We start from the raw sequence: 27,965 nt of genomic DNA, 5'->3' as shown, positions 1-27,965 counted from the left end.
CACAGTTGAACAGCTTTTCCTGTCAGAAAGTTCTTCCCAATGTTGAGTCGGAATCTCCTTTGTTGTAACTTGAAGCCCTTGGTTTGAGTCCTACCCTCCCCAGCAGAACAAAACAAGCTCGCTGCATCTTCCAGGTGACAGCCCTTAAGATATTTGTCTCTTCTTCTCCAGGGTAAACATACCCGGCTCCTTCAACTGGACCCCATCTTGGCTGCCCTCCCTATGAACACATTCCAGTTTGTGGGCATACACAATTCTGACCATACTAAGCCTCCTGGTGTATATTTCGCTTTGGGAGGCTTAGTTTGGTCAGAACTGAGTATACACTTCCAGAGTTAACACTAAATACAATACTTCTGGTAAATGAGCCACGATAGCTTCTATAGGGCCGTGAAATTTTTGTGCCCCAGGCTTTTTAGACTCATCTACCCATGTACTATCAGAAACAAAAGGGGCGTATTGGGGACATGAATTTCCCCCCAGCTCTCCTACCCGAATACCTTGCTCCTATTTTTACTTGGCTTCCAAATCTCATTGGAATTTACCCACCCAACAACTGCTGCTTTTATCCCTCCCCCAACACCACCAACAGCACACAACAGCTACCTGAGCTTCCCCGCCCCTCAATTTTTCCACAAAAGCTGCCCTGTTTTGCCCAGTATCAGCATTTGCTACTTGGAATGCCTTCTAAGCATTATGTGGCATCCTGAGGAAACAAGCAGCAGCTCGCTAACATCTAATTTCTTAGTGCCATCGGGTTAAAGACAGCCTCAACAGGCTCCCAGACTTCTCCAGAGTGTAAAGGTAAAGGTACCCCTGCCCGTAGGGGCCAGTCTTACCAGACTCTAGGGTTGTGCGCTCATCTCACTCTATAGGCCGGGAGCCAGCGCTGTCCGCAGACACTTCCGGGTCACGTGGCCAGCGTGACAAGCTGCATCTGGCGAGCCAGCACAGCACACGGAAACACCGTTTACCTTCCCACTAGTAAGCGGTCCCTATTTATCTACTTGCACCCGGGGGTGCTTTCGAACTGCTAGGTTGGCAGGCACTGGGACCGAACAACGGGAGCGCACCCTGCCGCGGGGATTCAAACCGCCGACCATGCGATCGGCAAGTCCTAGGCACTGAGGTTTTACCCACAGCGCCACCCGCGTCCTTCTCCAGAGTGTACAACGTACCAATTTAGAGAAGATGAGGGATGCATTCTGCCCCTGAGGTTCCCCAACACTGACTATCAACACAGCAGATCTGAGGAAGCAGGATCAGACTGCATTATTCCCCACACTGGGTTCAGTCACCACCAGTTAGACAGGAGTACAGCGGGGGGGAAAGCAGAAAGGAAGTTCACACACTTTATAAAAGCTAGGTTTATTGAACCCTTAGGTGCAACAACAGGAGGGCTGGAGCCACCGCAGGCCCTTCCGGGGGGTGGGGGGTGATGGCCGACTGCTTTCAGAGAGGCGATCTTGTTCACTTGTACCCCTCATTTCCAAAAGAGACGGGTGAGGTGCAGAAACGGCCTGGTGTGCCTGGATGGGCAGGCAAAGGGAGCCGAGTGTGGGGAAGCCAGGGCCCTTGTGGGGCTCAGGATTCCCAGAAATGGGCATCAGCCTGTGCCATCTCCAACAGACACTTCTCCAGGACTTCAGCATCTTCACGGAAACGGTCGCGGAAAGATTTGATGAGCCCCGCTGCACTGCTTTCGTACTGCACCAGTACGACATCTTTACCTGGAAAGGGGCGGGTAGGAGGAGGAGAAATGATCAAAGTCAGTAGATAGACCATTCCAGATGGGTGATGCCCTTTCAGGGGTATCATTATCTTGCCACTCCCTAGTGGGTCCAATTTGACAGGTGGACCCACCTATCAATCACCCAGTATCACTACAACACCAGGAGCTGGTCACTTTGACGTCCCAATTGCTGGGACTTCAAAGTGCATCAAAGCACTGCAATAACCTCTTTGGCTGTTTGTAGACAGTCACCCCCACTTGTCCCGCTGCCCTTTTGGGCATATGAAGGCCTTCAGACAGCTGCTGTTGCAAAGCATCTGGAACTGTTAAGAGCATTTGAAACTGAGCAGGATTTAACCCCTGCTCATTAGCATGTCAGCAGGGATTAAATCTTGCTGCTTCAGCTGAGGATATCTTCTCCTTCTGGGAATGGGATGCACAGCCAATGCCAGATTTAACCCTGCCCTCCCACCCATCAGCTGACCTCACCAGGGACACCAGCTGATAGGCAGGTGGGCGTGGTTTGGGGAAAACGGCCGTGCAGGCCAAAAGTGGGCCTGGATTTTAATCCTACACAGTTAAATTAATCTTAAATTCTGATACTTTAAAAATAAATAAACAAACCAATATTTATGATGCCACCTTAGCCAGATTCGCTTAACAGCTGAATCAGTTGATTCAGGAAATACCCAGCAGAGGAGGATGTTGTTGTTGTTGTTTAGTCGTTTCCGACTCTTTGTGACCCCATGGACCAGAGCACGCCAGGCACTCCTGTCTTCCACTGCCTCCCGCAGTTTGGTCAGACTCATACTGGTAGCTTTGAGAACACTGTCCAACCATCTCGTCCTCTGTCATCCCCTTCTCCTTGTGCCCTCCATCTTTCCCAACATCAGGGTCTTTTCCAGGGAGTCTTCTCTTCTCATGAGGTGGCCAAAGTAATGGAGCCTCAGCTTCACGATCTGTCCTTCCAGTGAGCACTCAGGGCTAATTTCCTTAAGAATGGATGCGTTTGATCTTCTTGCAGTCCATGGGACTCTCAAGAGTCTCCTCCAGCACCATAATTCAAAAGCATCAATTCTTCGGCGATCAGCCTTCTTTATGGTCCACCTCTCACCAGAGTAAAGGGAAGTCCTCTTTCTGCATATAACTGCTAGTTCTCCTTCTGCACAAAACTGCACAAAACTGCTGCATTTTGGGAAAGCCTTGCACCTTTCCTCTTGCATTCTGGGAAGTCTTGCTTATAATCTTCTCCCTGCTTTTGCACACACTGTACAGATCTGTTCTAAACACCAGGACATTCTTTTCCTTGTTCAGTCATCCTAAGCTCATGGAAAACAACATGACCCACTCTTCATGCCTAGCTGACCACATCTACAGAACTTGATTGTTATATTGTTTCATGCCATGATCCATCATTACAATTTAATTAGGAGGCTTCATGCCTGTCTAGTTCTACCTTCGATTCCCAGCCGATTCCCAGCCTTTAATCCACCGATAATAAATGATCATACGTAACCCCCATTTCTCACATGTAATTCCCGCCTTATGCTTATGTTAACCAATCAGCAACAAGTTTCTTTGTGTATGTATGTATCAACCAATCAGCGACAAGCACACCTGTGGCAATGCTTGTAATATTCAATAAAACAGGCTCCCAGGGTCCGCCCTGGCCAGACGCCTCATGTTGCACCTGCCTCTCTCGTCTCCTGTGATCTTTCATTCCTACACCAGAGGAGGATAGAATCACAGAAAGGTAGAGTTGGAAGGGACTCCCCAGGGGCATCATTCATTCATTCATACTTTTCAAGTTGATACATTTCACTAATTTTTGACATTTCACTAATTCTACAATCATTTTGACATTTCAAAACTTTACTTCCTTCCCCCACTTTCTGCGGTTCCTTAAATTTATTTTTACTATCTTCTGCATATCCAAATTAACTTAATTTGTTCATTTATTCATCTTCTTTAAATATATACTCTTATAAAACTGAAGGTTACTACAATAATCCTGCCAATGTTTTTATCTGTTTATAATTCATCTGTAAATATTCAATAAACCATTTCTGTTCTTTTATAAAAGATTTGTTATCTTGATTTCTTATTCTTCTGGCAAGTTTCACCATTTCTGCTTATCCCATAAGTTTTTGTATCCATTCTTCCTTTGCTGGGACTTCTGCTTCTTTCCATTTTTGGGCAAGTAACATCCTTGCCGCTGTAGTAGCATACATAAAAAAGTTTCTATACATTTTTGGTAGTTCTGTCCCTATAATTCCCAAAAGAAAAGCTTCTGGGTTGTTTTTACAAAGGTTATTTTAAACATCATATGTGTTGGTCTTGTAGTAAGGATAAAGCTTACTGGGAAATGATATATAATGAAATGAAAAGGATGTTTAAAACAACTCCCGAGGGTTATCTAGTCCAACTCCCTGTAATGCACGAATCTTTTTCCCAGTGCGGGGCTCAAACCCACGACCCTGAGCTTAAGATGTGCTCTACTGACCGAGGAGATATGCTCACCGCTGCTCTTACCTTCCAGGCGGGTGTTTGCTTGGACAAACAACTTGCGCTCTTCCTTGCGCAGCAGTACAGTCTTGCGCAGGCTCAGGAAGCGCTGGGGCTTCTCGTCCGTCACCGCAGAGTATGTCTCATAGAGGGTGCGCCCACCCGCCACATCCGCTGTGGACTTCAGCACCTTTGGAACAGAAGAGCAGCACCCTGCTGGGTCAGCCTCTCTCCCCCCCTAAGGGAAGAGAGACCCTGGGCCCGTCCTTCCCTCCCTGGCCCTTACCTGCAGTTTGCGGAGAAAGTGCTCCAGCGCAGGTTTCCCTATTGTGGTGATCTTGCTGCGGTCCAGGGACACCACTGCATCAGGTTTGCCATCTCTGCCTGTGGTGTGTTGCAGGGATACCAGCCCCCCGCCGGCTTCCAGGAGAACCCTCAAGATGACAAAGCGTGCCTGCATGTGGGCCTGCCGTGGCAGGAAGGCAACACAATGCCATTTAGAAAAAAGGAGCTTTACTTCGATATAGGATTACAGCGGCAAGACTTTTATACGCACAAAAATGGAAGGATTCGCCATTACCCACAATGGAGGAACGGCTGTTGAAATGACTGGGTTTAGCCGAGATGTCGACGTGTTTAATCAGAGAAAAGTCACTGCCAACATTTACTAAAGACTGGAAACTTCTTAGAGACTTTTTTCGTGAGAAAGAAACCCAAATGGTATTTGGGTTTGAGGACTCAATATAATGTTGGTTTACAGAAAGTGGATTTGTTGGGTGTTATCTTTGAGTGGGTGTGCTGAAAAATTTATACATAGAGTTCTTTTTTTTTCCTGTTTCACCCCACCCTCTTTCTTTCTCTCTCTTTTTCTTTCTCTCTCTTCCTATCTCTTTCTCTCCTTTTCTGGTCTGTGTTTTAATTAAGATTAGCCTTTGAGAGAAAAACGATATTGGATATTAATTTTTGGATTCCTTTTTCAAAATTTTAATAAAATCTATTTTTTTTAAAAAAAGGAGAGGCGAGGAGACAAGGAATTCTCAACTGAGACTGTGAAGCAATGACTCTCAAGTCCAGACAGACAATAGGGGGCAGGGAACTAACCTTTCCTCTGGGCCAAATTTACCAGGTGGGTAAAGGTTACCCGCTTGCCATTCCCCTGATGTCACAGGCCTCTCTCCTTCCCACTCAGGGATATCTTTCCTCTACCCATTCCAGCATCAGGACCGCACCTGCCGCCATGTTCCGGACTCCGGGGTGTAGAACTCCAGCGCCAGCAGCCCGGCACGCACCATGTTCAGCCAGTTAATGTAGATCACATCCTCAGCATCTTCTCCTTCCAGTTCAAAGATCCTTGTGGGCAGAGCAGGAAGAGGAAGGATTATCACAGCAAAAGGGATGGGAGGGGGGGGGGTCAGAGCTGCCACCGCCTCATAATAAAACACATCCGGGTTTGCAAAGTGCCCTCCCCCCCCCCCCGGTGATTCAAGTTGTAGGGGGGCAGCCAGGACGTCAGAGAACTGAGGTGGGAGCTATTAACTTTCTTGCCTTGGTAAAAATTGCCTTTTAAATATTGTGCGATGACTTTGGCGACCTGGGAGGAACATAAATTCTCCCCATGAATAAATAAAATATCCTGAAAGGCAGCATAAAAAAAAAAAACCTAACAAAAACTTAGCAGTCAAGTTTTCCCCAGAGCTAATAAAAAGGTAAAGGTACCCCTGCCCATACGGGCCAGTCTTGACAGATTCTAGGGTTGTGCGCTCATCTCACTCAAGAGGCCGGAGGCCAGCACTGTCCGCAGACACTTCCGGGTCACGTGGCCAGCGTGACATCACTGCTCTGGCAAGCCAGAGCCGCACATGGAAACGCCGTTTACCTTCCCGCTAGTAAGCGGTCCCTATTTATCTACTTGCACCTGGGAGTGCTTTCGAACTGCTAGGTTGGCAGGCGCTGGGACCAAACAACGGGAGCGCACCCCGCCGCAGGGATTCGAACCGCCGACCTTTCGATCGGCAAGCCCTAGGCGCTGAGGCTTTTACCCACAGCGCCACCCGAAACAAGGATGCAGGCCAGGGGGCCAAATGGAGCTCTCCAGAACTCTCTATGTGGCCCTCGGAACTCTCTACAAGTCCCACCTGCTCACCAGGCCTGCTTCACACATTCATTGAGACTTTTAACCTGGCTGGGAATTTGTCCTTGAACTCTGACAATGCCTTTTGCTTGTCCTGGATGGGCAGGGAAGAGTGGATGTAGAAACCAGCTGACCTTACCAAGTAAAACTTGCACCCACCGCCCGTCCCCCTTTTGCCTCTGGCTATGCCCCATCACTGGGATGCAGGCCCCAAAAGATTGCCCAGAAGGAAAGCTGGCCCTCAATACGGAAAAAGGCTTCCCAGTCCCGGTTTAAAATCTTTATTATCTGAAATAAAAGCCCCTCTCAGCCACGGCCTGGGACTTTGGGGGTCTTGCCTGCTAAGGGCTCCATCTTGTGCTTCTCCTCCCCCCCACCCCACATGCCGCTGCTACCTCAGGTCCTCACCCCAAGACCTCCTTGTTCAGGCACAGGTACAGCCCCACACACTCGGCCCGACACTCCTCGTAACTCGATGCAACGTTCGAAAACTTGCTGTCCCATGTCTCACCGCCTCGGTACCAGCTTCTAATCTATGGGGATAGGAGAAGAGTGAAGGGCCAGAGAACTGCGGGTGTCTTGGACAAGTGAACTGAGTCCGCTGTCTGAGGGAAGGAGCAGCCCTGTCCTCCTGATCTTAAAATGGTCACGTGCTCTACTCTGGACCAGATCGGTGGGCGGGGGTTGATTCTCTAAGTCAGCCAGAATCTGCATAAAACAGAGCTATGGGCTTGCTTTCCCCCTCCTCCCTCCTCCTCCCTTCTTCCTTGTGTGTCGTGCCTGCTAGTTTTTAAGCCTGAGGCTATGGGTTGTTGTTGTTATTTTAAAGTTGCTCTTCCAGCATTTTTGGCTAAAAAGTAGGGTTAAGGTAAAGGTAAAGGTACCCCTGCCCGTACGGGCCAGTCTTGCCAGACTCTAGGGTTGTGCGCTCATCTCACTCAAGAGGCCGGGGGCCAGCGCTGTCCGGAGACACTTCCGGGTCACGTGGCCAGCGTGACATCGCTGCTCTGGCGAGCCAGAGCCGCACACGGAAACGCTGTTTACCTTCCCGCTAGTAAGCGGTCCCTATTTATCTACTTGCACCCGTGGGTGCTTTCGAACTGCTAGGTTGGCAGGCGCTGGGACCGAGCAACGGGAGCGCACCCCGCCGCGGGGATTCGAACCGCCGACCTTTCGATCGGCAAGCCCTAGGCACTGAGGCTTTTACCCACAGCGCCACCCGCGTCCCTAAAAAAAAGTAGGGTTAGCTTTTTTTAAATAAAATAGCTGTCACATGAATTCTGCACCTTAAGGGGCAAAAATGCTGATCCCACAGAGAGGAAGCGAAAAACCACATTCTATATTGTAGAATAATACAGTGGTACCTCGGTTTTTGAGCGTCTCAGAAGCTAAACGTTTCAGTTTTTGAACGCCGGAAACCCAGAAGTAAATGCTTCCATTTTCGAACGCGCCTCAGAAGTTGAATGGCTTCCACTGCGTCCCCCCCCCCCCAATTTTATCTATTGGTTTTGCAGGCCGCCCTTTGCGCCTCGGTTACTGAACATTTTGGAAGTCAGACGGTCTCCCGGAACGGATTACGTTCAACAACTGAGGTACCACTGTATATCAGTGTAAGATATACAAATCATTATAATTTATTCTGCATCTATTGGTTACAGGGAAGGGCCATGAGCTACACAGGGAGCTGATTTCCTCCACCACCACAAAAATCCTCCCAAGTTCTATTCCGGAATTTAGAACTTAAGCACACATGTGCTTTCCAACTCATCTGTTCCACCATGAGGGCTAGAAACCTGGGGTGCCCTTTTTTCCTATTTCTTTAAAAAGAGAACTAACTTGTGATTCAAAGGACACTGAACTCTAGGTCTCATGCAGGAACTGCCCAAGTGGTGCAAAGGACAATAAACAAGGGGGGGGGGACTTCTTTAAGAAGTCACAGGCCCTTCTAATCCTCACAGGAAACATGTGAAGGCTTTACCTGTTCTCCTGTTTCTGGGTTGATCACTGCCTCGTGGTCAAAGTTGAAGGCCCCCGAGTCATCCTGCCAGGACAAACGAGAGAGTGCTCAAAAACTGAGGCTGCTCATAATGAAGGACAGAAGCAATTATTGTTGGAGGGAATGTGGGCAACAAGGATCTTTCATACAGATATGCTGGGATTCCCTGAGAATAGCTGCATATTGGAATTTGATATTTAAATGAATGAATACTGTAAAGTCCATTGGTTCTTCTTATTCCCAATGAGCATGGAAAGGGGGTCATGAGGAATCGGTATATAAAACGTCAATGGCTTTCATGTAATGGGCTGCTCGATGAGAAATTGCAAAATCCTGGAAGCTGGCGGTCAACTTAAATTTTGAGGAATCGCCCCGGAGACTTTTGCATGCTGCACTTGCAGGTAAATTGGCGTGCAATATGAAACTGGCCAAAGGAAAAGCAAAAACTTTTGTCTTTTTTCCTAGCTGGGGAGCCCACACATGGAATACATTAAGGGACATAATACAAGGTTTCCCTCTTTCATCTGCCTTCCTGAAACTGTGGAACACAGGCTGAAATGGCTTCTGTCCTCTGACACCCAAATTTCTTCTGCTTTGGATATCCTCAAAAGCTTGTTTTTTGGGGGGAGGGGTTAGGTGCCCACCTGGACAAAGAGCTTCCCGCTGCCGTGACCCAGGAGTTCATGGAGTCCAACTTGAACCTCAAAGGAAGGCCCCTTCCACTGGATATAGAGATCCTGCAAGAGGATTTGTAAATAAATAAAGCTGGCTGTTTCATTACTCCCCCCAGAGTTTGGGACAAGCGTTTTTAAAAATGCATTAAAAATCAGTGAAGAATCCTTGCATGCCCCACTTGCATGCCCCAACAACCCCCCACCCCATTTTCCCTGCCCCTCCGCAAAAATACACCCCCTCCCCCAGACACACACACACACACACACCTTGTCCTCTTCTGCCAGGAACGTCAGCTTCTCCTTCTGCGTGGAGTAGGCCACGGCCAGCACATTCCCCAGCGAGACGTTCTTGAAGCCATCCGTCTGGCGGATGTCATCATCTGGGAAAGGGGAGAAACAGGCAGGATCAGCTAAAACTGGGTTCTGCAGGGCTAGAGCTTCTCCACTTTGCACCTCTGGTTCGCAAATCACAGGCTTTGCTCCCCCCCCCCCCAACAACTCAAAAGGCCGGGAGAAAAAGCAATGTTTTGCAAGCGACACTGCAGAGCAGGGAAGCCCACTTGCTGACACCCGGGTCAAGTGGGATCGCTCTTCCTCCTCATGGGCGGGAGGCAATCCTGCTTAGTGCTGAGCTCTCCCATGAACTCCAGCCTCGTGCTTAGCAGGATCAACCACCCTTCGCATCAGGATCACAGGGGCTGCCTTAAAGCTCCTTTCAAAGGGGCTATTTGAAACAGCAAGTGCTTCTCTCACTGGGAGGAGACTCCTTCCACCCCACCAATGCCCACAAGGAAGCACACAAGATGCTTCAAACAGCACCTTTGAGCAGTTATTTCACTGCTGTTCATCAAGGGCTAGCGCAGACTCAATCGCCCTACTTGGGTCGTCAGCGACTTTCGCTTCCTCTTCCTATTCACTTACCAAACGGCAATCCCTGGTCCTGTTATTCTAGCAATGTTTAGGCCTGTGCTAGGACAGGGGTTATGTTCCTACCGGCTTCTCACCAGCTCCTCTTGTCACTCTATTCCTTCCGGCACACTTTTGTATTTTGTTTCCCCAGCGACGATAGTCCAATTTAGGAAGCCATGCCGCTGACCAAGAATTTAATTTGGCCCTGTTCCAGGATACTCCATTCCATCCTGCCCCCCACCCTACCGTCCCTTAGTCACGGAACATGCTTTGTTCTCACTGGGCCGCTTTGGGCCCCTTGATCTCACCCTGGAGTCTTTCCTCCTCTCCCGCCCATTTTTTGGTATTTTCATAGTCCTTTTTACAGGCCCCGTCAATGGCAGGGAAGGGAGAAAATGAGCGTTTTGCCAGCCCCGTGAGCAGCACTTCAAGGCAACACTTCTGGAGTCTCTCCTGCTGCCATCTTGTCAAGGCAGGATAACAACAATTTTATTATTTGTACAGTGGTACCTCTGTTTAAGAACTTAATTCATTCTGGAGGTCTGTTCTAAACCTGAAACCTTTCTTAACCTTAGGTAGCACTTTAGATAGTGCGGTCTCCCGCTGCCGCTGCGTGATTTCTGTTCTCATCCTGAGGTAAAGTTCTTAATCCGAGGTACTATTTCCAAGCACTGTAACCCAAAGTGTTTGTAACCTGAAGCATTTGTAACCTGAGGTACTACTGTACTGTGTCCATCTGACCAGGAAGCGACTCTTCAAGGTCTCCCCCTCCCCGCCTGGAAATACTGGGGATTTGACGTGGCACCTTCTGTATGCCAAAGGGAGATCCTTGACCACCAAGTCCCAGCCCTTCCCCACGGCCTGCCACCTTCCCCCCCCAAACCTGCCACCGACCAGATCCTCACAATTTGGGATGTTGATGCCGGCAGGGATCCCGCTCCCGGCAAAGGTCAGCACGTCAAGCGAGGTGAAGTCGGGCTTCAGGAAAGTGTCTTTCTCGAAGGCGCGAGGCCACGGCAGCTCCTCCAGCAACCGCTCAGCCGCTGCCACAAGACGAGCGAACTTCGCACTCATGGCCTTGTTCACAACCGCAACGAAGCCTGGGGGGGGGGGGAAGGGTGGAGAGGCACTGTGAGGAAGCCCAGTCTTAAGGGCCTCCATTTCTGGCCCCACACCCATTCCTGCATTGCAGGGGGGTGGACTAGAATACCCTTGGGGTCACTTCCAACTCTACAATTCTATGATCATCTCACCAACATGTCTCTGGGCTGCTGTCTCCCCATAGGCCAAGCCTACGAAATAGTCCCCAAATTCTACTTGCAAGAGCAGAAAAGACTTTTGGCGTGACGATCTGTGGATAGCTCGGTTGGCAGAGCGTGAGACTCTTAAGCTCAGGGCGGTGGGTTCGAGCCCTGCGTTGGGCAAAAGATTCATGCATTGTGGGGGGGTTGGACTAGATGACCCCCAGGGCCCTTCCAACTCTGCAGTTCTATGATTCTATGGTCTCTTCGAAAGAGAGAGCGGCCCGTATGTCCCCCTTCTGGGGCGAAACAAAGAATCTCACTGGATGTGGAGATGGCATCCTCCCCAAGTCTCCAACCCTGCCTCCACCCAGAGCAGGGTGATGCATTGAGAGAGGGTCGGGGAAACATTTTTGGCCAGAGGGCTGCTTTCCCTTTGGGGGGGGGAGCACATGCTGGGGCAGTCAGGGCCAGGGGCAAAAGTGGGCAGAGCAATGGACGTAAAAGTTACCTTTGTACAGTAAGCTAGTTTATGCGCACACTCACCCCTCTTTGCCCTCCCTCCAGGCAAGTAGGAGGCATTAGCAGAGTGCATGGACGGGTTCTAGCCAGGCAAAAACATTCAAGGAAGGTGCAATTCAGGGCTAGCAAGGGCCGAGAGCTGGGGAGGGTGAACCTCAAGGGCCAGACAGAGAGGCATTTGGCCCTTGAATCTGAGGTTGCCCTGTCTCCAGGTTAAGGCTAACCCAACAGCCCAGACCCCAAACTTCCCCCTGCACAGGCAAAGTAGCAGTAGTAGTAATTTTATTATTTGTACCCCACCCATCAGACTGGGTTGCTCCAGCCACTCTGGGCTGCTTCCAACAAATATAATTTGTGTCTGGGGGGGGGGGGGGTGAGGGGAGGCAAGGGTGGGAGAACAATAATGCTGGGAACTTTAATTATTGTTATCGTTATACTGAGAGGGCTTCAGGGCAGGGGTGGGGAGAGACGGGGAAAGCAAAAGAGGGCATCGAATGGTCAACGACTGGCGTGAGATCATACTACTCGCAGGTGGGGAATGGGGACGTTGAGCTAATACAGTACCTTCAAATTCCCCACGGGAACCATAGGGATCTCGGTAGCTTTCGATGAAACCTATATAGCTGTGGACACAAATGAATAAATAAATAAATGGTGGGGAGAGAGAGGTTCTTTAGCTATACCTAGGGCAACTGTTACTCTTCCCCCCCAATCAACAAGGGAGGGTGGGGTAACACTCCCTATTTTCCCAGTTCCTGGGAAGCAGCATTCATTCAGAACACACCCTGAATCTGGATTAAGAGACTCCACTGATCGGTGCAGCCCCCCAGACTCACCTCTCCACGATGGGCCCCTTGTCGCGAATCCAGCAGCGGGAGCCTTCCTTGTGGGCCACGATGGAGCCTTGCGTGAAACTGGCGACGTAGTGAGACAGCATTTCCGCCTGCGTGGGGTTGGCTGTGTGTCGCTGGCAGGGAAAGAGGAGAGGGTCTGGACTCAGGCCCAACCAGCTTGAGGCAGATTCGCCCAGCCCTCGATTCTCACCACCTTCCCCTAGAACGCAGCTGCTCATACGCCTTGATCTTTTTATTTTATTTTATTTTTTTACGGAAAGATGTCAAATGGAACAGGTCAGCAGTGGCCACAGCATTCAACTTCTGGATAATCTCAGCTGTGGTTTATACAACAATACTCGAAGGGCTGAGTCTTTCCCTATGAACCTATCCAGTCCCTGAGATCATTCTCTGAGGCCCTTCTTCATGTGCCTCCTCTTTGAGAGGTCTGGAGGGTGGCAACACAAAAACAGGCCTTCTCTGCAGTGGCTCCCCTTCTGTGGAATGCTCTCCTCAGGGAAATTTGCCTGGCACTTTCATTATACACCTTTAAGCACCAGGCAAAAACGTTCCTCTTCAACCAGGCCTTGGACTGACTGAAATCCGATGCCCTTTTAAAATATATTGGGGAGGGGAAATTATTGAGTTGTTTTTGTTATGTACAGTGATACCTTGGGTTAAGAACTTAATTCGTTCTGGAGGTCTGTCCTTAACCTGAAACTGTTCTTAACCTGAAGTACCACTTTAGCTGATGGGGCCTCCTCCTGCTGCTGCACCACTGTCGTGCGATTTCTGTTCTCATCCTGAAGCAAAGTTCTTAACCCAAGGTACTATTTCTGGGTTAGAGGAGTCTGTAACCTGAAGCGTCTGTAACCTGAGGCACCACTGTGTTTTGTGTTTTCATATTGAGATTTTATGTTGTGAACTGCCCTGAGGACTGTGGGAATAGGACAGTATGTAAATTTAACAAATGACAACAGAAACAACAGGTCTCTAGACCTCATGGATACGCTTTGAAGAGAACAGGCCAACGCATGCTGAAGACTTAGGGTCACACGTGTTGCTAAATTTACAGCTGCCACCAAAAATGATGAACATGCCACATATGTTCCCTGCCTGTAACCTGAAGCAGTGCTTAAAATCCTGCACTGGGGTCTCAGTTCCCTGCCTCCACTCCCCATCACAGGGGCAGTCCAAGGTGAGCCAGGAAAGCCCACCCCCTTCCCCCTCACCTGGGCTTTCTTCAAGTTCTCCACAACCTTCTCCAGAAGCGGGGAGTAATCTCCTCGTGTCACAGTGAAGAAGCAGCCGCCAAACTCAAAACATTTAATCTTGGCCGACATGTCAGCGTCAAGCTGAGAATCTGGGTGGAAGAGGGGAGGAAGGTAAACTTTGCAAGGGCTGTGGGAGTGCACGGGGGGGGGGGGGCGGGCGGGCGTGTGCAGGAAGTCCCAAGCGTGGATTAAACAAGACTGCACAGCTGAGGGCAGGCCCACCCCCCTTGGCAGAAGCTGCCTGGGTTTCCAGTTTGCAAGTGAGTACACAAGAAGGGCCCTGCTGGAGTAGGCCAAAGGCCTATTTGCTCCAGCCTGCTCTCCTCCTCACAGTGGCCATACAGGCCACACAGAGGGCATGAGCGCAACAGCAACTCTCCACACTTGTGACTCCTAGCGACTGGCATTCAGAGGCATCCTGGCTCCAACAGGGGAGGCAGAACATCCTCTGCAAATTTGTCTGCTCTCTTTTTTAAAGTCATCCAAGTTGGTGGCCATCCCTGCCTCCTGTGGGAGCAAATGCCATAGTTTCAACTATTCATTTATTAATTTTATTTTGTAAAATGTACATGCCACTTAACTGTAACCCTCCAAAACCACACATTGTGTGAAGAAGTATTTTCCTCTTGCCTCCCCCAAATCTTTAGACATTCAGCTTCACTGGGTGGTTCCGAGTTCCAGCATTAATGAAAGATAACACAACCTCCACTTTTTTCACACCATGCACAATCATTTTCACCTCTATCGTGTTTTCGCTTTTTTTCTGAACTAGAAGTCCTAAATGCTGTAACCATCAACAAGGGAACTGCGCCAACCCCTTGAACATTTCGATTTCCCTTTTATTTAATATTTTTCCCTGCTCCACAGCTTCCTATGGGAGGCAAGGCAACTAGAGAACTGCAACTGCAGCACACAGTATTGCAACTGCAGCAGCACCTTAAGATACCTGCCCTGTGTCAGCACCACTGATTTCAACAAGTACTGGCAAAGGAAAACTTCCAAGTTTAGAGAAGTTCCTCCGACCTGGTTACGTGGAGGATATTCCCCAGGTGAGTTAACTGATTGGTTGCTTTACAATCATGGAGGACTCATCTTCTTCTCTGAGAAAGCACTGCCAGACAGGTATTTTCAAACTGTGCCTTTCAAAAGGTTCAAATTATTTCATGTGCTTATTGTAATCTGGGAATGCTATTAGAGAGCAAGTGTGGCATAATGGTTAGAGTGTTGGACTATGACCTGGAAGAGAAAGGTGGTCTATGAACAACAACAACAACGCAATCACTGGCCCTAAGCAGGGAGTGCTGTGAGCACGCCAGGAGTGGGGTTGGGGAGAGGGCTGGTCTATGCAACCCAAAAAAACTCTTACCATCTGAAAGCACCGAAGCCAGACGAACCTCATAATTCACTTTGTCATCTACCTTCGTCTTAAAAAGCCTTGTGTTGTAAGCACTGATGTTCTGGGGAAAGAGTAAAAGAAAGTGAGAGGATGGAGCCATGAAAAGCAAAACAAGCTGCCCTATTGTCTGGGGTTCTCAGGCAGAGAAAGGTCTTTCCCATCACCTGCTACCTGGGGTTCTTCCCAAGGGTACATCCCTCTATAGCAGGCGAACAAAGAAGCTGCCTCACACCTGGTCAGGTTATTTGTCCATCAAGCCCCGCAAGGTTTGAGATGGGGGTTTTTCTCAACCCTACTGTGAGATGCCAAGGACTGACCAGGGGGCGACACTGCATGCAGTGCCCAGCTCTGGTGCCCCGATAAGGCCCATTCCCTTGATGTAAACAGTGTGCCCACTGGGGTAGAGGAGATGATATGGGGGACAGGAAGCTGCCTTATACTATGTCAGTCTAGTTGCCCATCTAGGCTGCTCAACCCGGTGTAGAAGTGGGGTTCTTGCAGCACCTCAGAATCAAGGAAGTCCTGGGCCAGCTTTGCATCTTCCGTGGTGCAGTTTGCAGAGAAGTAAGTAGATGTGCCCTAGAGAGAAGAGAGAGGAAACACGGAATAAGCAGGATGCACCTGTCCTTGGAGTTGCCCTGGGCAACAGGACATCCCCCCCAAAAAACCACTTGGACTACTGCAATGTGCTCTACGTGGGGCTACCTTTGAAGGTGACTCAGAAACTACAACTAATCCAGAACGTGGCTGCCAGACTGGTGACTGGGAATGGCCAACGGGACCATGTAACACTGGTCCTGAAAGACCTACATTGGCTCCCTGCACATTTCTGAGCAAATTCAAAATGTTAGTGCTGACCTTCAAAGTCCTAAATGGCCCAGTATACCTGAAGAAGTGTCTCTACCCCTATCCTCCAGCCCGGACACTGAGGTCCAGCTCTGAGGGCCTTCTGGCAGTTCCCTCACTGCGAGAAGTGAGGTGACAAGGAACAGGCCTCCTTGGTAGTGTCACCCGCCCTGTGGAACGCCCTCCCATCAGATGTCAAGGAGCTAAACAACTATTTGACTTATAGAATACATCCCAGTACAGGGAAGTTTTTAAATGGTTGACCTTTTATTGTGTTCGTAATATTTTGTTGGGAGCCACCCAGAGCGACTGAGGCATCCCAGTCAGATAGGCAGTATATAAAGAATAAAATTATTATTATCAAGCGATACTTGCTAACTTCCCCCCAGAACTGAGCATGCGGATGGGTTGAGCTTGGCTCTCTGCTCCAGAGATGGGGAAGCAGCCCATGGGCCCCAGTCCCTTCTGAATAAACTTCTGGAGGCAACATGGCAGTGGTTGGCCAGGGGAATAGAGGGTGAAGCAATGAATGTAAATTTTACCTTTGCACAGGAGGCTAGTTTCTACAAACACAAACACCCCTCTCCAGCCTCCATCATGGCAAACAAGAAGCATTATCAGGGCACATTCTAGCCAGGCAAAAGGGAGGTGTACCTGGCCACAGAGCCCCAAGTGCTTTTGTGTCGGCTCTAGGGAGAACATGCGCTCTGCACAGCGGCCCCACAGGGCCTCCATCTCTTTTGGGTGGTCCGCAAACGCCTGGCTCGCCCACAACAGCTGCTTCAGCTTCTCCTGAGGGCAGGAAGGCAAAAATGAAAGGATTACCAGTGGCATGCCAGCATAACCATACGGAGCCTCCTTGCTCAACCTTGAGCCCCCAAAATACAACTCCCATCATCCCTGGCCACTGGTCCTCCTAGCTAGGGATGATAGGAGTTGTAGTCCGATAACCTCTGGGGTCCCAAGGGTGAGAAAGGTCGATATGGAGCCTCAACCTATCCGTAGGAGAGACTCCGCCCCCTCCGCAACCTCTCAACCAGTGAGATAAAAGGAGCATTCCAATTAGCTGGGAAAGATAAATGGCCCCTCCCTCTCATAGATGTCCTATCGCACCACCAGCGTTCAAAAACTCCCATTGTTCTAGGCGCACTTTGCGACAGGGAATTTCATTAATGCGAAAAGTTTCTGAGCTCTGGGTGCAGTACTAAGATTTCAGATTAAAACTTCCACTGCCGGAAGGAAAGGAGGACCTTTTTCTGCCTCCCAACTTCCAGCTGCAATCTGAAGACTGGAGAAGAGACCCTCTTAAGAATATTATGGGGGTGGGCAGGGGATGTATGGCTTTTTTTCCTTTTTTTGCAGTCTTAAGATGAGGACTAGACCATGTGAAAAATGAACGCAAGATATTACTGGCAGTTCATTCATTTTCGGCTTTGTATTCTTGTTACAAAAATTCCATTCCATTCCATTGCAGCGCCCATAACCTAGGTTTAAGGAGCCATTTAGCTCCTAGCTTTCTCGTCTCATTTTCTAACACTGCCCACTATAGACACCTGCAAAACTTGTACTCACCTTCGGAAGGTTGGGCACAAATTTGGTGTCCCCGAAGGATTTGTAGTTGCCCATGTTGGCATAGAAGGCGGCAGCGTAAACCAGGAAGGCCTGCAAGCAGCAACAGTCGTGAGAGCCTCTCCCTCCCCCTTAGCCATATTTTTTAAAATCCCACCCCTCAAAAAATAATAAACTTTTTTTTACAAACCTGGAATTGGGAAGCTATAAAACCAGAGAGACCATATAACTACCTTCAGACAAAGGATACAGTCCGCCTGCAGGCAAATTAGCCCAGTTCTAGAAACTCCCCACTAAACCAATTTTATCTAGCCTTTCGGCTCTCCAGATGTTAAAAATCTGTTCCAAGAGTGGGAATCGTTTTTCATATTCTCCAAAAGATTATTGGAGAATATTCTCCAAAAGATTATTACCGAGAATTTAACATCACCAGTCAGAAATACATTATGACGTACAATAGCGTAGAGTAGCCCAGATTATAGAGATTCACTCATATGCCCCTCTCTATCCTCCATCCCAGCGAGCAGGAGGCATTATCAGAGTGGAAGAGGATACTCCACTCCAGCAAAAACACTCAAGGAGGATGTGAAACAAGGCCAATGAGGGGAGCAGCCTGGGGAAGAGTTGCAGGGGCCAGACAAAAAGGCCTGGAGGGCCGCATTTGGCCCCCAGATCCTGCTCTTTTTCCAGTTTAGTGCCATGCTTGAGCTGGGCATCACGATTTGTTTTCCCATCAAAAAGTCCTGAGAACTTTCGGGTGTAAATTCCTCTACTATGTACCCCCGCCCTCATCTCACCATTTCCCCCTAAACTAAAAAGCACAAGTTTCATAGGAACGGTTTTCCAGACCCCTCCAGGCTTTTTACAACATCTCTTTTCAGAGAAGGCCAGCAGAACGTTCCAAACACAACAGACACAGTCCGTTCAGATGCTCACAATGTGGCTTGCTAAATCTAGATATGCAGGAGTCTTTGGCATAGCGCCCTTCGCTCCTCCCTTTGGGGCAGGAAGACTCTAACTAACCACAGTTTCCTGTGCTGTCCGACTCAAGAAACAATGATTAACACTTTGTCATGAGCCAGAAAACTGCCGTATTTTTCGCTCCATAAGACGCACCTAGTTTTTAGAGGAGGAAAACAAGAAAAGCCAGCAAGAGCCGCAGACACGCTCGCTCGACGCGGCTCTTTAAAGATAGAGCGGCTCTTGCTGGCTTTTCTGGGAGGTGGGAGAAGGGGCTGATGGGCTGCCCTCCGTCCCTTCTCCCACCTCCCTGAAAAGTCAGAGCAAGCTGCGCAGCTATCGCTGAAGCCAGCACATCAAGAGGGAGAGCTGCGCAGCGCCTCTTGTTGTGCTGCCTTCCCAGCGAAGCAGGACGAGGGATAGAAGGGAGCCCTTATGGAGCCCCTTCTGTCCCTCATCCCGCCTCGCTGGGAAGCCAGCAGACCAAGAGGTGCTGCGCAGCTCTCCCTCTTGCTGTGCTGGCTTCAGCGATAGCTGCACAGCCTGCATTCGCTCCATAAGATGCACACACATTTTCCCTTACTTTTTAGAAGGAAAAAAGTGCTGTCTTAGGAAGCGAAAAATACAGTAAACCGACTTCTAACCAAGGCTTGTTCTGAAGCTGGCAACCATAGTTTCTTGGTTCGTACACAACGGGGAGCTACGATGGACGCTTCCTGCTTTAACTGCGGCTCAAAGGAAGAGCAAAGAAAGGGGGCTGAAGAGGAGGGCGAGGGGCTTGTGCAGTTCTTGGCTAAGTACCGTATTTTTTGCTCTATAAGACTCACTTTTTCCCTCCTAAAAAGTAAGGGGAAATGTGTGTGCGTCTTATGGAGCGAATGCAGGCTGCGCAGCTATCCCAGAAGCCAGAACAGCAAGAGGGATTGCTGCTTTCACTGCACAGCGATCCCTCTTGCTGTTCTGGCTTCTGAGATTCAGAATATTTTTTTTGCTGTTTTCCTCCTCCAAAAACTAGGTGCGTCTTGTGGTCTCGTACGTCTTATAGAGCGAAAAATACGGTAAGTGTGATCATCCAAACACAGCTGAGTAGCCAGAATGTGGAAGAGAACCGGATGGACAAACCTCGCAGGACACATGCTGTCTCTAGTACCTGATACTCCTCGTCTGAGAGGCCGAGCGAGTGCGCCACCTCGCCTAACTGAGTCGGGTCCTGGGACCGAAAGAGCCGTGAGAGGAGGGCAAAGATGGCAGGCGCTTCTGGGGAGGTCTGCTGCAGCACCACCAGCCCCCCGTACCAACAGGCCCGCGACAGGTAGTGAGCGTACAGCCTTTCCTCCGCAGATAAGAGGTGGAAGGCTTCGGCACAGTCCAGCATTGCGACGCCAATATCATTGGGCAGAACATACTGGGGATCCACCATCCTGCCAAACTGGGGAGAGAGAGAAAGAGAAAGAGCCATTAATACAGAACTAACCCTTCAGTGCTAACGAACGAACTTGAAGTTGCATTGAAGACATCAAACCTAAAGCAGGCAGAATGAATGAATGAAATTCATTATAGATGATGATAATAATAATAATAATAGTAATAATAATAATAATAATAATAATAATAATAATAATAATAATGAAGAAGAAGTAATATTATAGAGTTGGAAGGGACCCCTTCAATACAGGAATCTCAGCTAGATCATCTATGACAGAAGGCCGTTCAACCTCTGCTTAAAAACCTCCAATGAAGGATAAAAGTAAAAGGTAAAGGTAAAAGGTAAAGGACCCCTGGATGGTTAAGTCCAGTCAAAGGCGACTATGGGGTTGTGGCGCTCATTTCACTTTCAGGCCGAGGGAGCCGGCGTTTGTCCACAGACAGCTTTCCACCCAGTGCCCGATTTAGCATGCAGGAGTTTCATGTGTTCACAAGAACCTCTGCAGTCAGATCTCACCACCCAGTCTTCAAACTGGACCTTTTCCACCACTGACAAGGCAGATACATCTACCCACTAATTCACAATTACATGCAAAGCTCAATCCTGACCCACAGCCTCCCTCCTCCCAGCTTATAGCCAGTCCCTGCCACCGCCCTTCTGCAACACCAGCAGCTCACCTGCTTCTCTTTCTAGCTGCCTCCAACTTCCTGACACGCCCCCTTCTTTCCCCCATTCATAGCTTCGAACATGGGGAAATGCCCCCTGCAATACAGGCAGCCAATCCCTGAGCCTCCCTGAGAAGAACTGATGTCTAGCTGCTGGGAAACTAAGGCCCGCCCCTAAGTCCTTTCCCCACATCAGTGATTGGTCCAGATTTAAAAATAAACAACTGTAGCCCCATTGTCCCTCCCCTAAAGTCCACAATACTATCTCCTCTTAAGTCACTCAACTTACGTTTTTCAAACAAGTGTTTCTAGCCAACCCGAGTCTTTGGGACAGGTAAGAAGGATGCACAAAATCTACCACTCTGAATAAAAAGGAGTTTTCTGTAGAACCTCAAGCACAGATAGTCAACATGGTGCTGTTCAGACTGTGCACATAAATCGCATTTGCAAGGTCTAAAGCAGGGGTAGGCAACCTAAGGCCCAGGGGCCGGATGCGGCCCAATCGCCTTCTCAATCCGGCCCACGGACAGTCCAGGAATCAGCGTGTTTTTACATGAGTAGAATGTGTCCTTTTATTTAAAATGCATCTCTGGGTTATTTGTGGGGCATAGGAATTCGTTCACCCCCCCCCCCCCAAAAAAAATATAGTCTGGCCCACCACATGGTCTGAGGGACCACGGACCAGCCCATGGCTGAAAAAGGTTGCTGACCCCTGCTCTAAAGGTTATTATTAATAATGACGGCAGTGTCTCTGGGAATGTGCAGAGTGCCCGTGAGAAACCACAGCCAGCTCCATAAACTGCTTTGGGGCCCATCAGCTTGCCACAAAACAGCGAGCAAGCATAGGCTTAGCCCTCCACCCCCAAATGCATCCGAGAACATGAGACCTAATGCCTTTAAGAGGCTTTTGAACTCCGCCTTCCATTTTCCTGACTGTCGTTGGCCATTCTGTTTGGGAGCTGATGGGAATTGGAGTCCAGCGACTATGTGGAAATTGCCATGTTGGCTACCCCTGCCTCAAAGGCTAACATATGGCACAATATCACAAGTATATATACCACAGGGGTTTGGGTATGTGTCAAACAGTGGTGCCAAAGGGAAATACAGAAAGCCCAGGAAAGGAATCCCACTGAATTGGAGCCAGTCCTGGTCACATCTTGCACCAGGCTCCACCGCCATGGAAGAAGAAGAAGAGTTTGGATTTGATATCCCGCCTTTCACTCCCTTTAAGGAGTCTCAAAGCGGCTAACATTCTCCTTTCCCTTCCTCCCCCACAACAAACACTCTGTGAGGTGAGTGGGGCTGAGAGACTTCAGAGAAGTGTGACTGGCCCAAGGTCACCCAGCAGCTGCATGTGGAGGAGCGGAGACGCAAACCCGGTTCCCCAGATTACGAGACTACCGCTCTTAACCACTACACCACACTGGCTCTCCACACTGGAGGACCCCAGCCCCACCGGATCTCCTGGTCCCTCCCCACCAGGCTGTGCTCTCTCACACTGGGCCCTCACAAGCTCCTCTCCACCATAGTGTGAACCTCCAAAGACCGTGCAATCCCATTTCAATCTCTGCTCCTGCTGTTAGAAAAAGAGGAAGGGGAAATGGGCTGGGCTGGCTAGCTTTCTTTGTCGCCTTGAGCGTGGAATGTTGCAACAGAAATGCGGGCACCCGCCCTGCACCAAGTCGGTCCATCTAGCCTAGTATTTGCACAGGCTGGCAGTGTTAGAAACTCAGACATCTAAGCTAGGCACCAGTGGCTTCTTAAACCAAGGTTACAGTCACCAAAATGGAATGTCTTGGGCAAGACGGCTCAAAAGTCTTATTTTTCAAAGGATGAACTGGCTGTGATTGATTATCAGTTAAACATCTGGCTAGTTCAGATGACAACCTTGAGCTAGGTTAAGAACTCTGAGAACTTAAAGAAGAAAAGTCACTTGATCCAGGGACAGTCCACACACACACACACACACACACACACACACACACACACCAGTTCCTACCTCTTTTTCTTAAGGGTGACACAGACTGTTCCTAATGTAGGAGTATTCTTCAAAACTGAGAGCAGGGCAGTGGGGTGGATAAGTGAAGACAAGCTACAACAATTAACTAAAACATTGTTCATTGCCCCTGCTCCGGCTGCACAGAAAAAGCATTCTGGTTCCTGGAATTCATTCTGATTGTGCAGATTACATATAACTGATAGAATTCTACAGGGTGCGGTTTTAGTGTGTGAAAACTGTCCAGATCCAATAATCCCCAGATGGCGGAGACGGCATGCGCCATCCTGGCACCCAGGCATCTGAACTTGGTCGCAATTGGCCTGGTGCAAAATGCGCCTGGCTAACTTGGAACACTGCTGACAATGCCTCCTGCCAGAGAGGTAGGTGTAGGTGTGTGTGTGTTTCTAGAAACTAGCCTATTGTAGAAAAGTTTACAACTTGTGGCTCCTCCTACTTTTGCCTCTGGCCCCGCCCACCACCAGCACATGGCCCTCAGAAGGCTGTCAAAGAAGAATCTGTGGCCCTTGGGGTAAAGTTGGGGTGGATTAGAGACCATGGGGGCTGTGGGTTCCCTTAAGCCTCTGACCCAATTTTCTACAACTGCTGCACTGCTTCCCAAATGCAAAACACTGAACACTGGGGGGGGGGGGGGAGAGAGAAAGAAGCAACCACTTTCACCAGCCCACTGGTTTATCCAGCTCCACACAATGAACCCGGGATCTTTTGCAAGCATCTGCTCTGACCTGGGCTGAGGGTGATGGATGACAACCTTCCTTCTTACCTGGAGCTGCTGCTTTGTGCAGGGAACAGTGGTCCCTCTTGCCCCCCTATCCTGGTGCCTTCAAGGCATTCCGGACTAAAACACCCTTCAGTTGTAGTTCAGAATATCTGGAGGACACCCAGTTGGCAAAGGCTAATCTAATGCTTCCTGTCCTTGGGAAACTAGAGGTGCTGGGAAGATGCAGCCAGGAACGTGTCCAGAGGAGGGCAACCAAAATGGTCAAAGGCCTGAAAATGATGCCTTATGAGGAACGGCTAAGGGAGCTGGGCATGTTTAGCCTGGAGAAGAGGAGGTTAAGGGGTGATATGATAGCCATGTTCAAATATATAAAAGGATGTCATATAGAGGACGGAGAAATGTTGTTTTCTGCTGTTCCAGAGAAGCGGACACGGAGCAATGGATCCAAACTACAAGAAAGAAGATTCCACCTAAACATTAGGAAGAACTTCCTGACAGTAAGAGCTGTTCGACAGTGGAATTTGCTGCCAAGGAGTGTGGTGGAGTCTCCGTCTTTGGAGGTCTTTAAGCAGAGGCTTGACAACCATATGTCAGGAGTGCTCTGATGGTGTTTCCTGCTTGGCAGGGGGTTGGACTCGATGGCCCTTGTGGTCTATTCCAACTCTAGGATTCTACCTAAAATCATAGAATCGTAGAGTTGGAAGGGACAAGGGTCATCTAGTCCAACCCCCTGCAATGCAGGAATCTTTTGCCCAATGTGGGGCTCGAACCCACAACTCAGGCTCTACTGCAGGGTTTCCCAAACTTGGGTCTCCAGCTGCTTGTGGACTACAATTCCCATCATCCCTGACCACTGGTTCTGCTAGCTAGGGATGATTTTATTTACTGAATTTATATACCACCCTATACCTGGAGGTTGGGAGTTGTAGCCCAACAACAGCTAGAGACCCTGGGGAACCCTGCTCTACCAACTGAGCTATCTTGAGCAATGGTCTTTCACCAAGCGGCAACCCCTCCCAAAGATTCACGAACCTTTGTTTACTTATTTCATCAAATTTATGCACTGCTTGGTTGGAGGGAAGAAAACCCTCAAAGCTATAGAAGCTGACTTATACTTGCTATGCCTTATATTAAGGCCTGGGGAACCTTTTCTAATGAGAGGGCCACATTCCCTTCCATACAAAATTCTGAGGGCCATTTGCCGGAAGCAAAAATGGGCAAAGCAACAAATGCAATTTTTGCCTTTTCTGCAGCAGGCTAGTTTCTGCACATACTCAGATTGCCCCCCCCCCCGCCCGAAACACCTCCCTCCCCCCATTCACCAACTGTGCAAGGAAGCAGCACTACCAAAGCTGAATCGGCCTTTAGTTGACATTCCTGCATTGCAGGGCGTTGTACGAGATGTTCCTTGGGGTTTCTCCCAACTCTGTGATCCTATGCAGCCACCGTGCAATCAGGTAAAAACACGTGCTATGTGTGTGCATGTATGTGTGAACAGCCAGTGAGAGGTGGAGCTTGGAGAGTTTCCAGTGCAGGACAGCGAGTCTGGAGGGTTGCAATGGGCGCCAGGCCTGCATTCCCCCACTCCACTTGCTTTGTGCCACCCGGCCCTGTCGCTCAGCCTTGCCTGCACCGACATTCAGCAGCTCTCCAGGCATAGGAAGCTGCCTTCTTCTTCCGGATCAGATCATCGGCTCCATCTAGGTCTATACAGCCCGCACTGACCGGCAGCAGCACTGCAGGGTTTCGGGCGGGAACGCCGGGGACTGAACCAGCGACTTTCCGCATGCAAGGCGGATACAGTACTCCAGCACTCAGCCATAGCCGCTGCCCCATCTCCTTGGAGCCAGGAAGGCGACGGGGATGGGCGGGAGGGAAGCAGCGAGCGAATCACAGAATCGGAAGGGTCCCCAAGGGTCATCTAGTCCACCCCCGGGCGGCCAGCCCTCCTGCTGTGTTCTTGGGCCGGGGGGCAAGAGGAGGCCATATGGAGACCCTGGACATATGGGATTGATTGGACCCACCGCGCCCCGCCGGCCCCCCAGACCCTCCTCACCTGTTCCTTGCTCCCTCGTTGCTTCCAACTTCCTGCCCCGCCCCCTCCTCGCCCTCATTCATAGCTTCACTGTCAGACACGCCCCTGTGGCCCAGCCAGCCAATCCCAAGGCCCTTTCGGGGGGAAGACTGACGTCAACGTTGCTGGAAAAGCGGAGTCCCGCCTCTTGCTTCTTCTCCTCTCCCAACGATTGGCGGCTGCTGCTTGCTTGTTCGTTTCTGCAGAGCTATGGCCCTGCCCACTTTCCCCGCCCTTTCTGTTCTTTTAAGCTGCACGCTTACCCGCGTGGAAAGTGAGCCTTGCTGAGCGCAGGTAGATTTTTTGCTTGCATCGAAAAAGACATCGGAATGCGTGGTCGGTCTCTTACAGCTTTATCACCACCCTTGGTTGGTTGGTTCTTAATGGAGTTGCAGGAAGCTTACATCAAGCCCCTTCCAGACGTTCTGTTTATTGTGCATTCATGATTATTTGTTCTCGTGATGGTACCGGAGTGGTTTCGCGCCTTCCCATTGTCGATGCTGTTTGTACCTGCAAAAGTATCAGGGCAGACGAACAGCTTCGTTTCCAATCAGTGCATGATCCTTAGCTTCCTCCTGAGATCCTTGAACTTTTCATACCACAAATGTTCTAAGGTGGGGTGTGCCCAGGAGACTGTATGTCACGCTATGGCTTATGTCCCTCTGGATTGCAATAAGTTGGTAAGCATCACAATACAGCTAATAATAGTGGATCCACCACTAATGAACTATTATCGCACCAATGACATGTTGCAGAAAACAGCAGGCAAAGAAGTCTTTCACCTCTTACTGCTTTTTTAACTGATGGAGCACATGTTTTTGCATGCAACTCTTACAGAGATGAGATGAGCAAAAGACCTTGCTTACTCCCACTCTCCTAACACATGGGTAGGCAAACTAAGGCCCGGGGGCCGGATCCGGCCCAATCGTCTTCTAAATCCAGCCCACAGATGGTCCGGGAATCAGCGTGGTTTTGCACGAGTAGAATGTGTGCTTTTATTTAAAATGCATCTCTGGGTTATTTGTGGGGCATAGGAATTCATTCATTCCCCCCCCCCCCAAATATATTCTGGACCCCCCACAACTTCTGAGGGACAGTGGATCGGCCAGCCCCCTGCTGAAAAAGTTTGCTGACCCCTGTACTAAAAGATCCGGGAAGGGCTTTTGAAAGGTGTTAGGCCAACTCACTGACTTAACAAAACAATAAAGAAAATAGTTGCTAGCTTTCTCCTTTCTGTAGCAGAGAACCTATAAAGATAAACTAACTCTGTAGTTTAACTCAGCTTGTATTAGAAATTGTACAATTTTGATGCTCTAACCAGGTCTGTGACCGTGTAACATCTGTTGTGGTGTTTATTGTGTGCTGCAAAGCCTGGGTTTATTGTGTGCTGCAAAGCATATGCTGTACCACACTGTGAAACTACGGCTGTTCCAGGCTGTGGCTATTTTGGGGTGGGATTCAATTACATACCAGCAAATTTTGGATGTGCTATCAGTTGATGGAGAGCTGTTGTGCAACAAACCCACTTGCCCCAGAGAGCAAACTTTTTGCAATAAGAGACAGCCAGGAAATCATCTGGTAAGTGTGATAGCACTCACTATGAGGCAACATCATGCAAATAAATCAGGATGAATGCTGAATAAACAGGTAGTCTGGAAACACCTGGAGCATGAGGTGACAGCATCAGAGGAGACTCCTGATTTTTCATGCTACCCTCCTGACCCACAACTGATTTATGTTAAAACATTCCCCAACATAGGCACAACATAGGCAACAAATACACAAATTATGGCATGTTCTAATATGGAGAAACAGGGAAATATTTGGTGCAGGATTCTTTAAAACAGGAGTGGGGAACCTTTTCACACCAGAGGGCCACAGACCCTTTTGTACAAGCTTCTGAGGGCCACATGATACTGGTGGGCAGGGCCAGAGGGAAAACTGGGCAGAGCAACAAGTGGAAATTTTACAGTACACTAGGGTAGTTTCTGTACTGTCAATCCTCGGTCCAGCCAAGCAAGAAGCATTAAAAGGAGTTCAAAGATGCATTCTAGACAGGTAGAAACAGGTAGGGAGCGATGTTGCCTAGAGAAAGTTTCAAGGGCCAGGTCGAGAGAACTCGAGGGCCACATTCAGATCCCAGACCTGAGGCTCTACTCCCCTTCTTCAAAAAGGGCAGGAATTAAACAGCAGTAGACAGTGTCAGAAATCCTTTGGTGGTGTGTGCATGAGCGGTGGACCCCTGCTGGCGTGTGGGCCCCAGCAAATACCTGACACTGAGGTGCACATGACACTGCCTTACATACCAGGTTTGTGTTTGACAGGTTTGAATGACAGCTACTCTGCAGGGAGGCAAGTGGGAAGGGCTTCTTCATCCCTGCTCCTTTTTAGCACATCAAACCTGGGCCCTTCCAAATGCAACTACAAGCCATCTGTCTAGCCCAGTACTGCCTGCTCTGACTGGCAGCAGCGCT

General features: G+C 49.4%; 1 protein-coding gene across 2 annotated transcripts; it reads right to left on the bottom strand.

Moving 5' to 3' along the window:
* Window positions 1–1,352: 1,352 nt before the first annotated feature.
* Window positions 1,353–25,548, bottom strand: DPP3 (dipeptidyl peptidase 3). Of its 2 annotated transcripts, none has more exons than XM_028709909.2 (18): window positions 25,474–25,548; window positions 19,739–20,017; window positions 17,632–17,721; window positions 16,714–16,851; window positions 15,718–15,792; window positions 15,184–15,274; window positions 13,776–13,906; window positions 12,547–12,677; window positions 12,275–12,333; window positions 10,853–11,047; window positions 9,306–9,418; window positions 9,009–9,101; window positions 8,347–8,409; window positions 6,777–6,901; window positions 5,467–5,587; window positions 4,524–4,703; window positions 4,265–4,427; window positions 1,353–1,730 (listed from the first exon to the last, which is right to left on the bottom strand). In XM_028709909.2, exons 2-18 carry the CDS (start codon window positions 20,006–20,008, stop codon window positions 1,585–1,587), a joined length of 2,184 nt encoding a protein of 727 aa, XP_028565742.2. In that variant the 5' UTR covers window positions 20,009–20,017; window positions 25,474–25,548; the 3' UTR covers window positions 1,353–1,584. The 2 variants fall into 2 exon arrangements, with proteins under 2 accessions (XP_028565742.2, XP_028565743.2); XM_028709910.2 differs by lacking the exon at window positions 25,474–25,548 and adding an exon at window positions 20,692–20,713.
* Between the last annotated feature and the right edge of the window lie 2,417 nt (window positions 25,549–27,965).

This window comes from Podarcis muralis, chromosome 16 (assembly GCF_964188315.1).
Source record: "Podarcis muralis chromosome 16, rPodMur119.hap1.1, whole genome shotgun sequence".
In the NCBI taxonomy this organism is placed as follows: Eukaryota; Metazoa; Chordata; class Lepidosauria; order Squamata; family Lacertidae; genus Podarcis; species Podarcis muralis.
The sequence above is the reverse complement of the archived record's forward strand: the minus strand, read 5'-3'. Positions and strand labels throughout refer to the sequence as shown.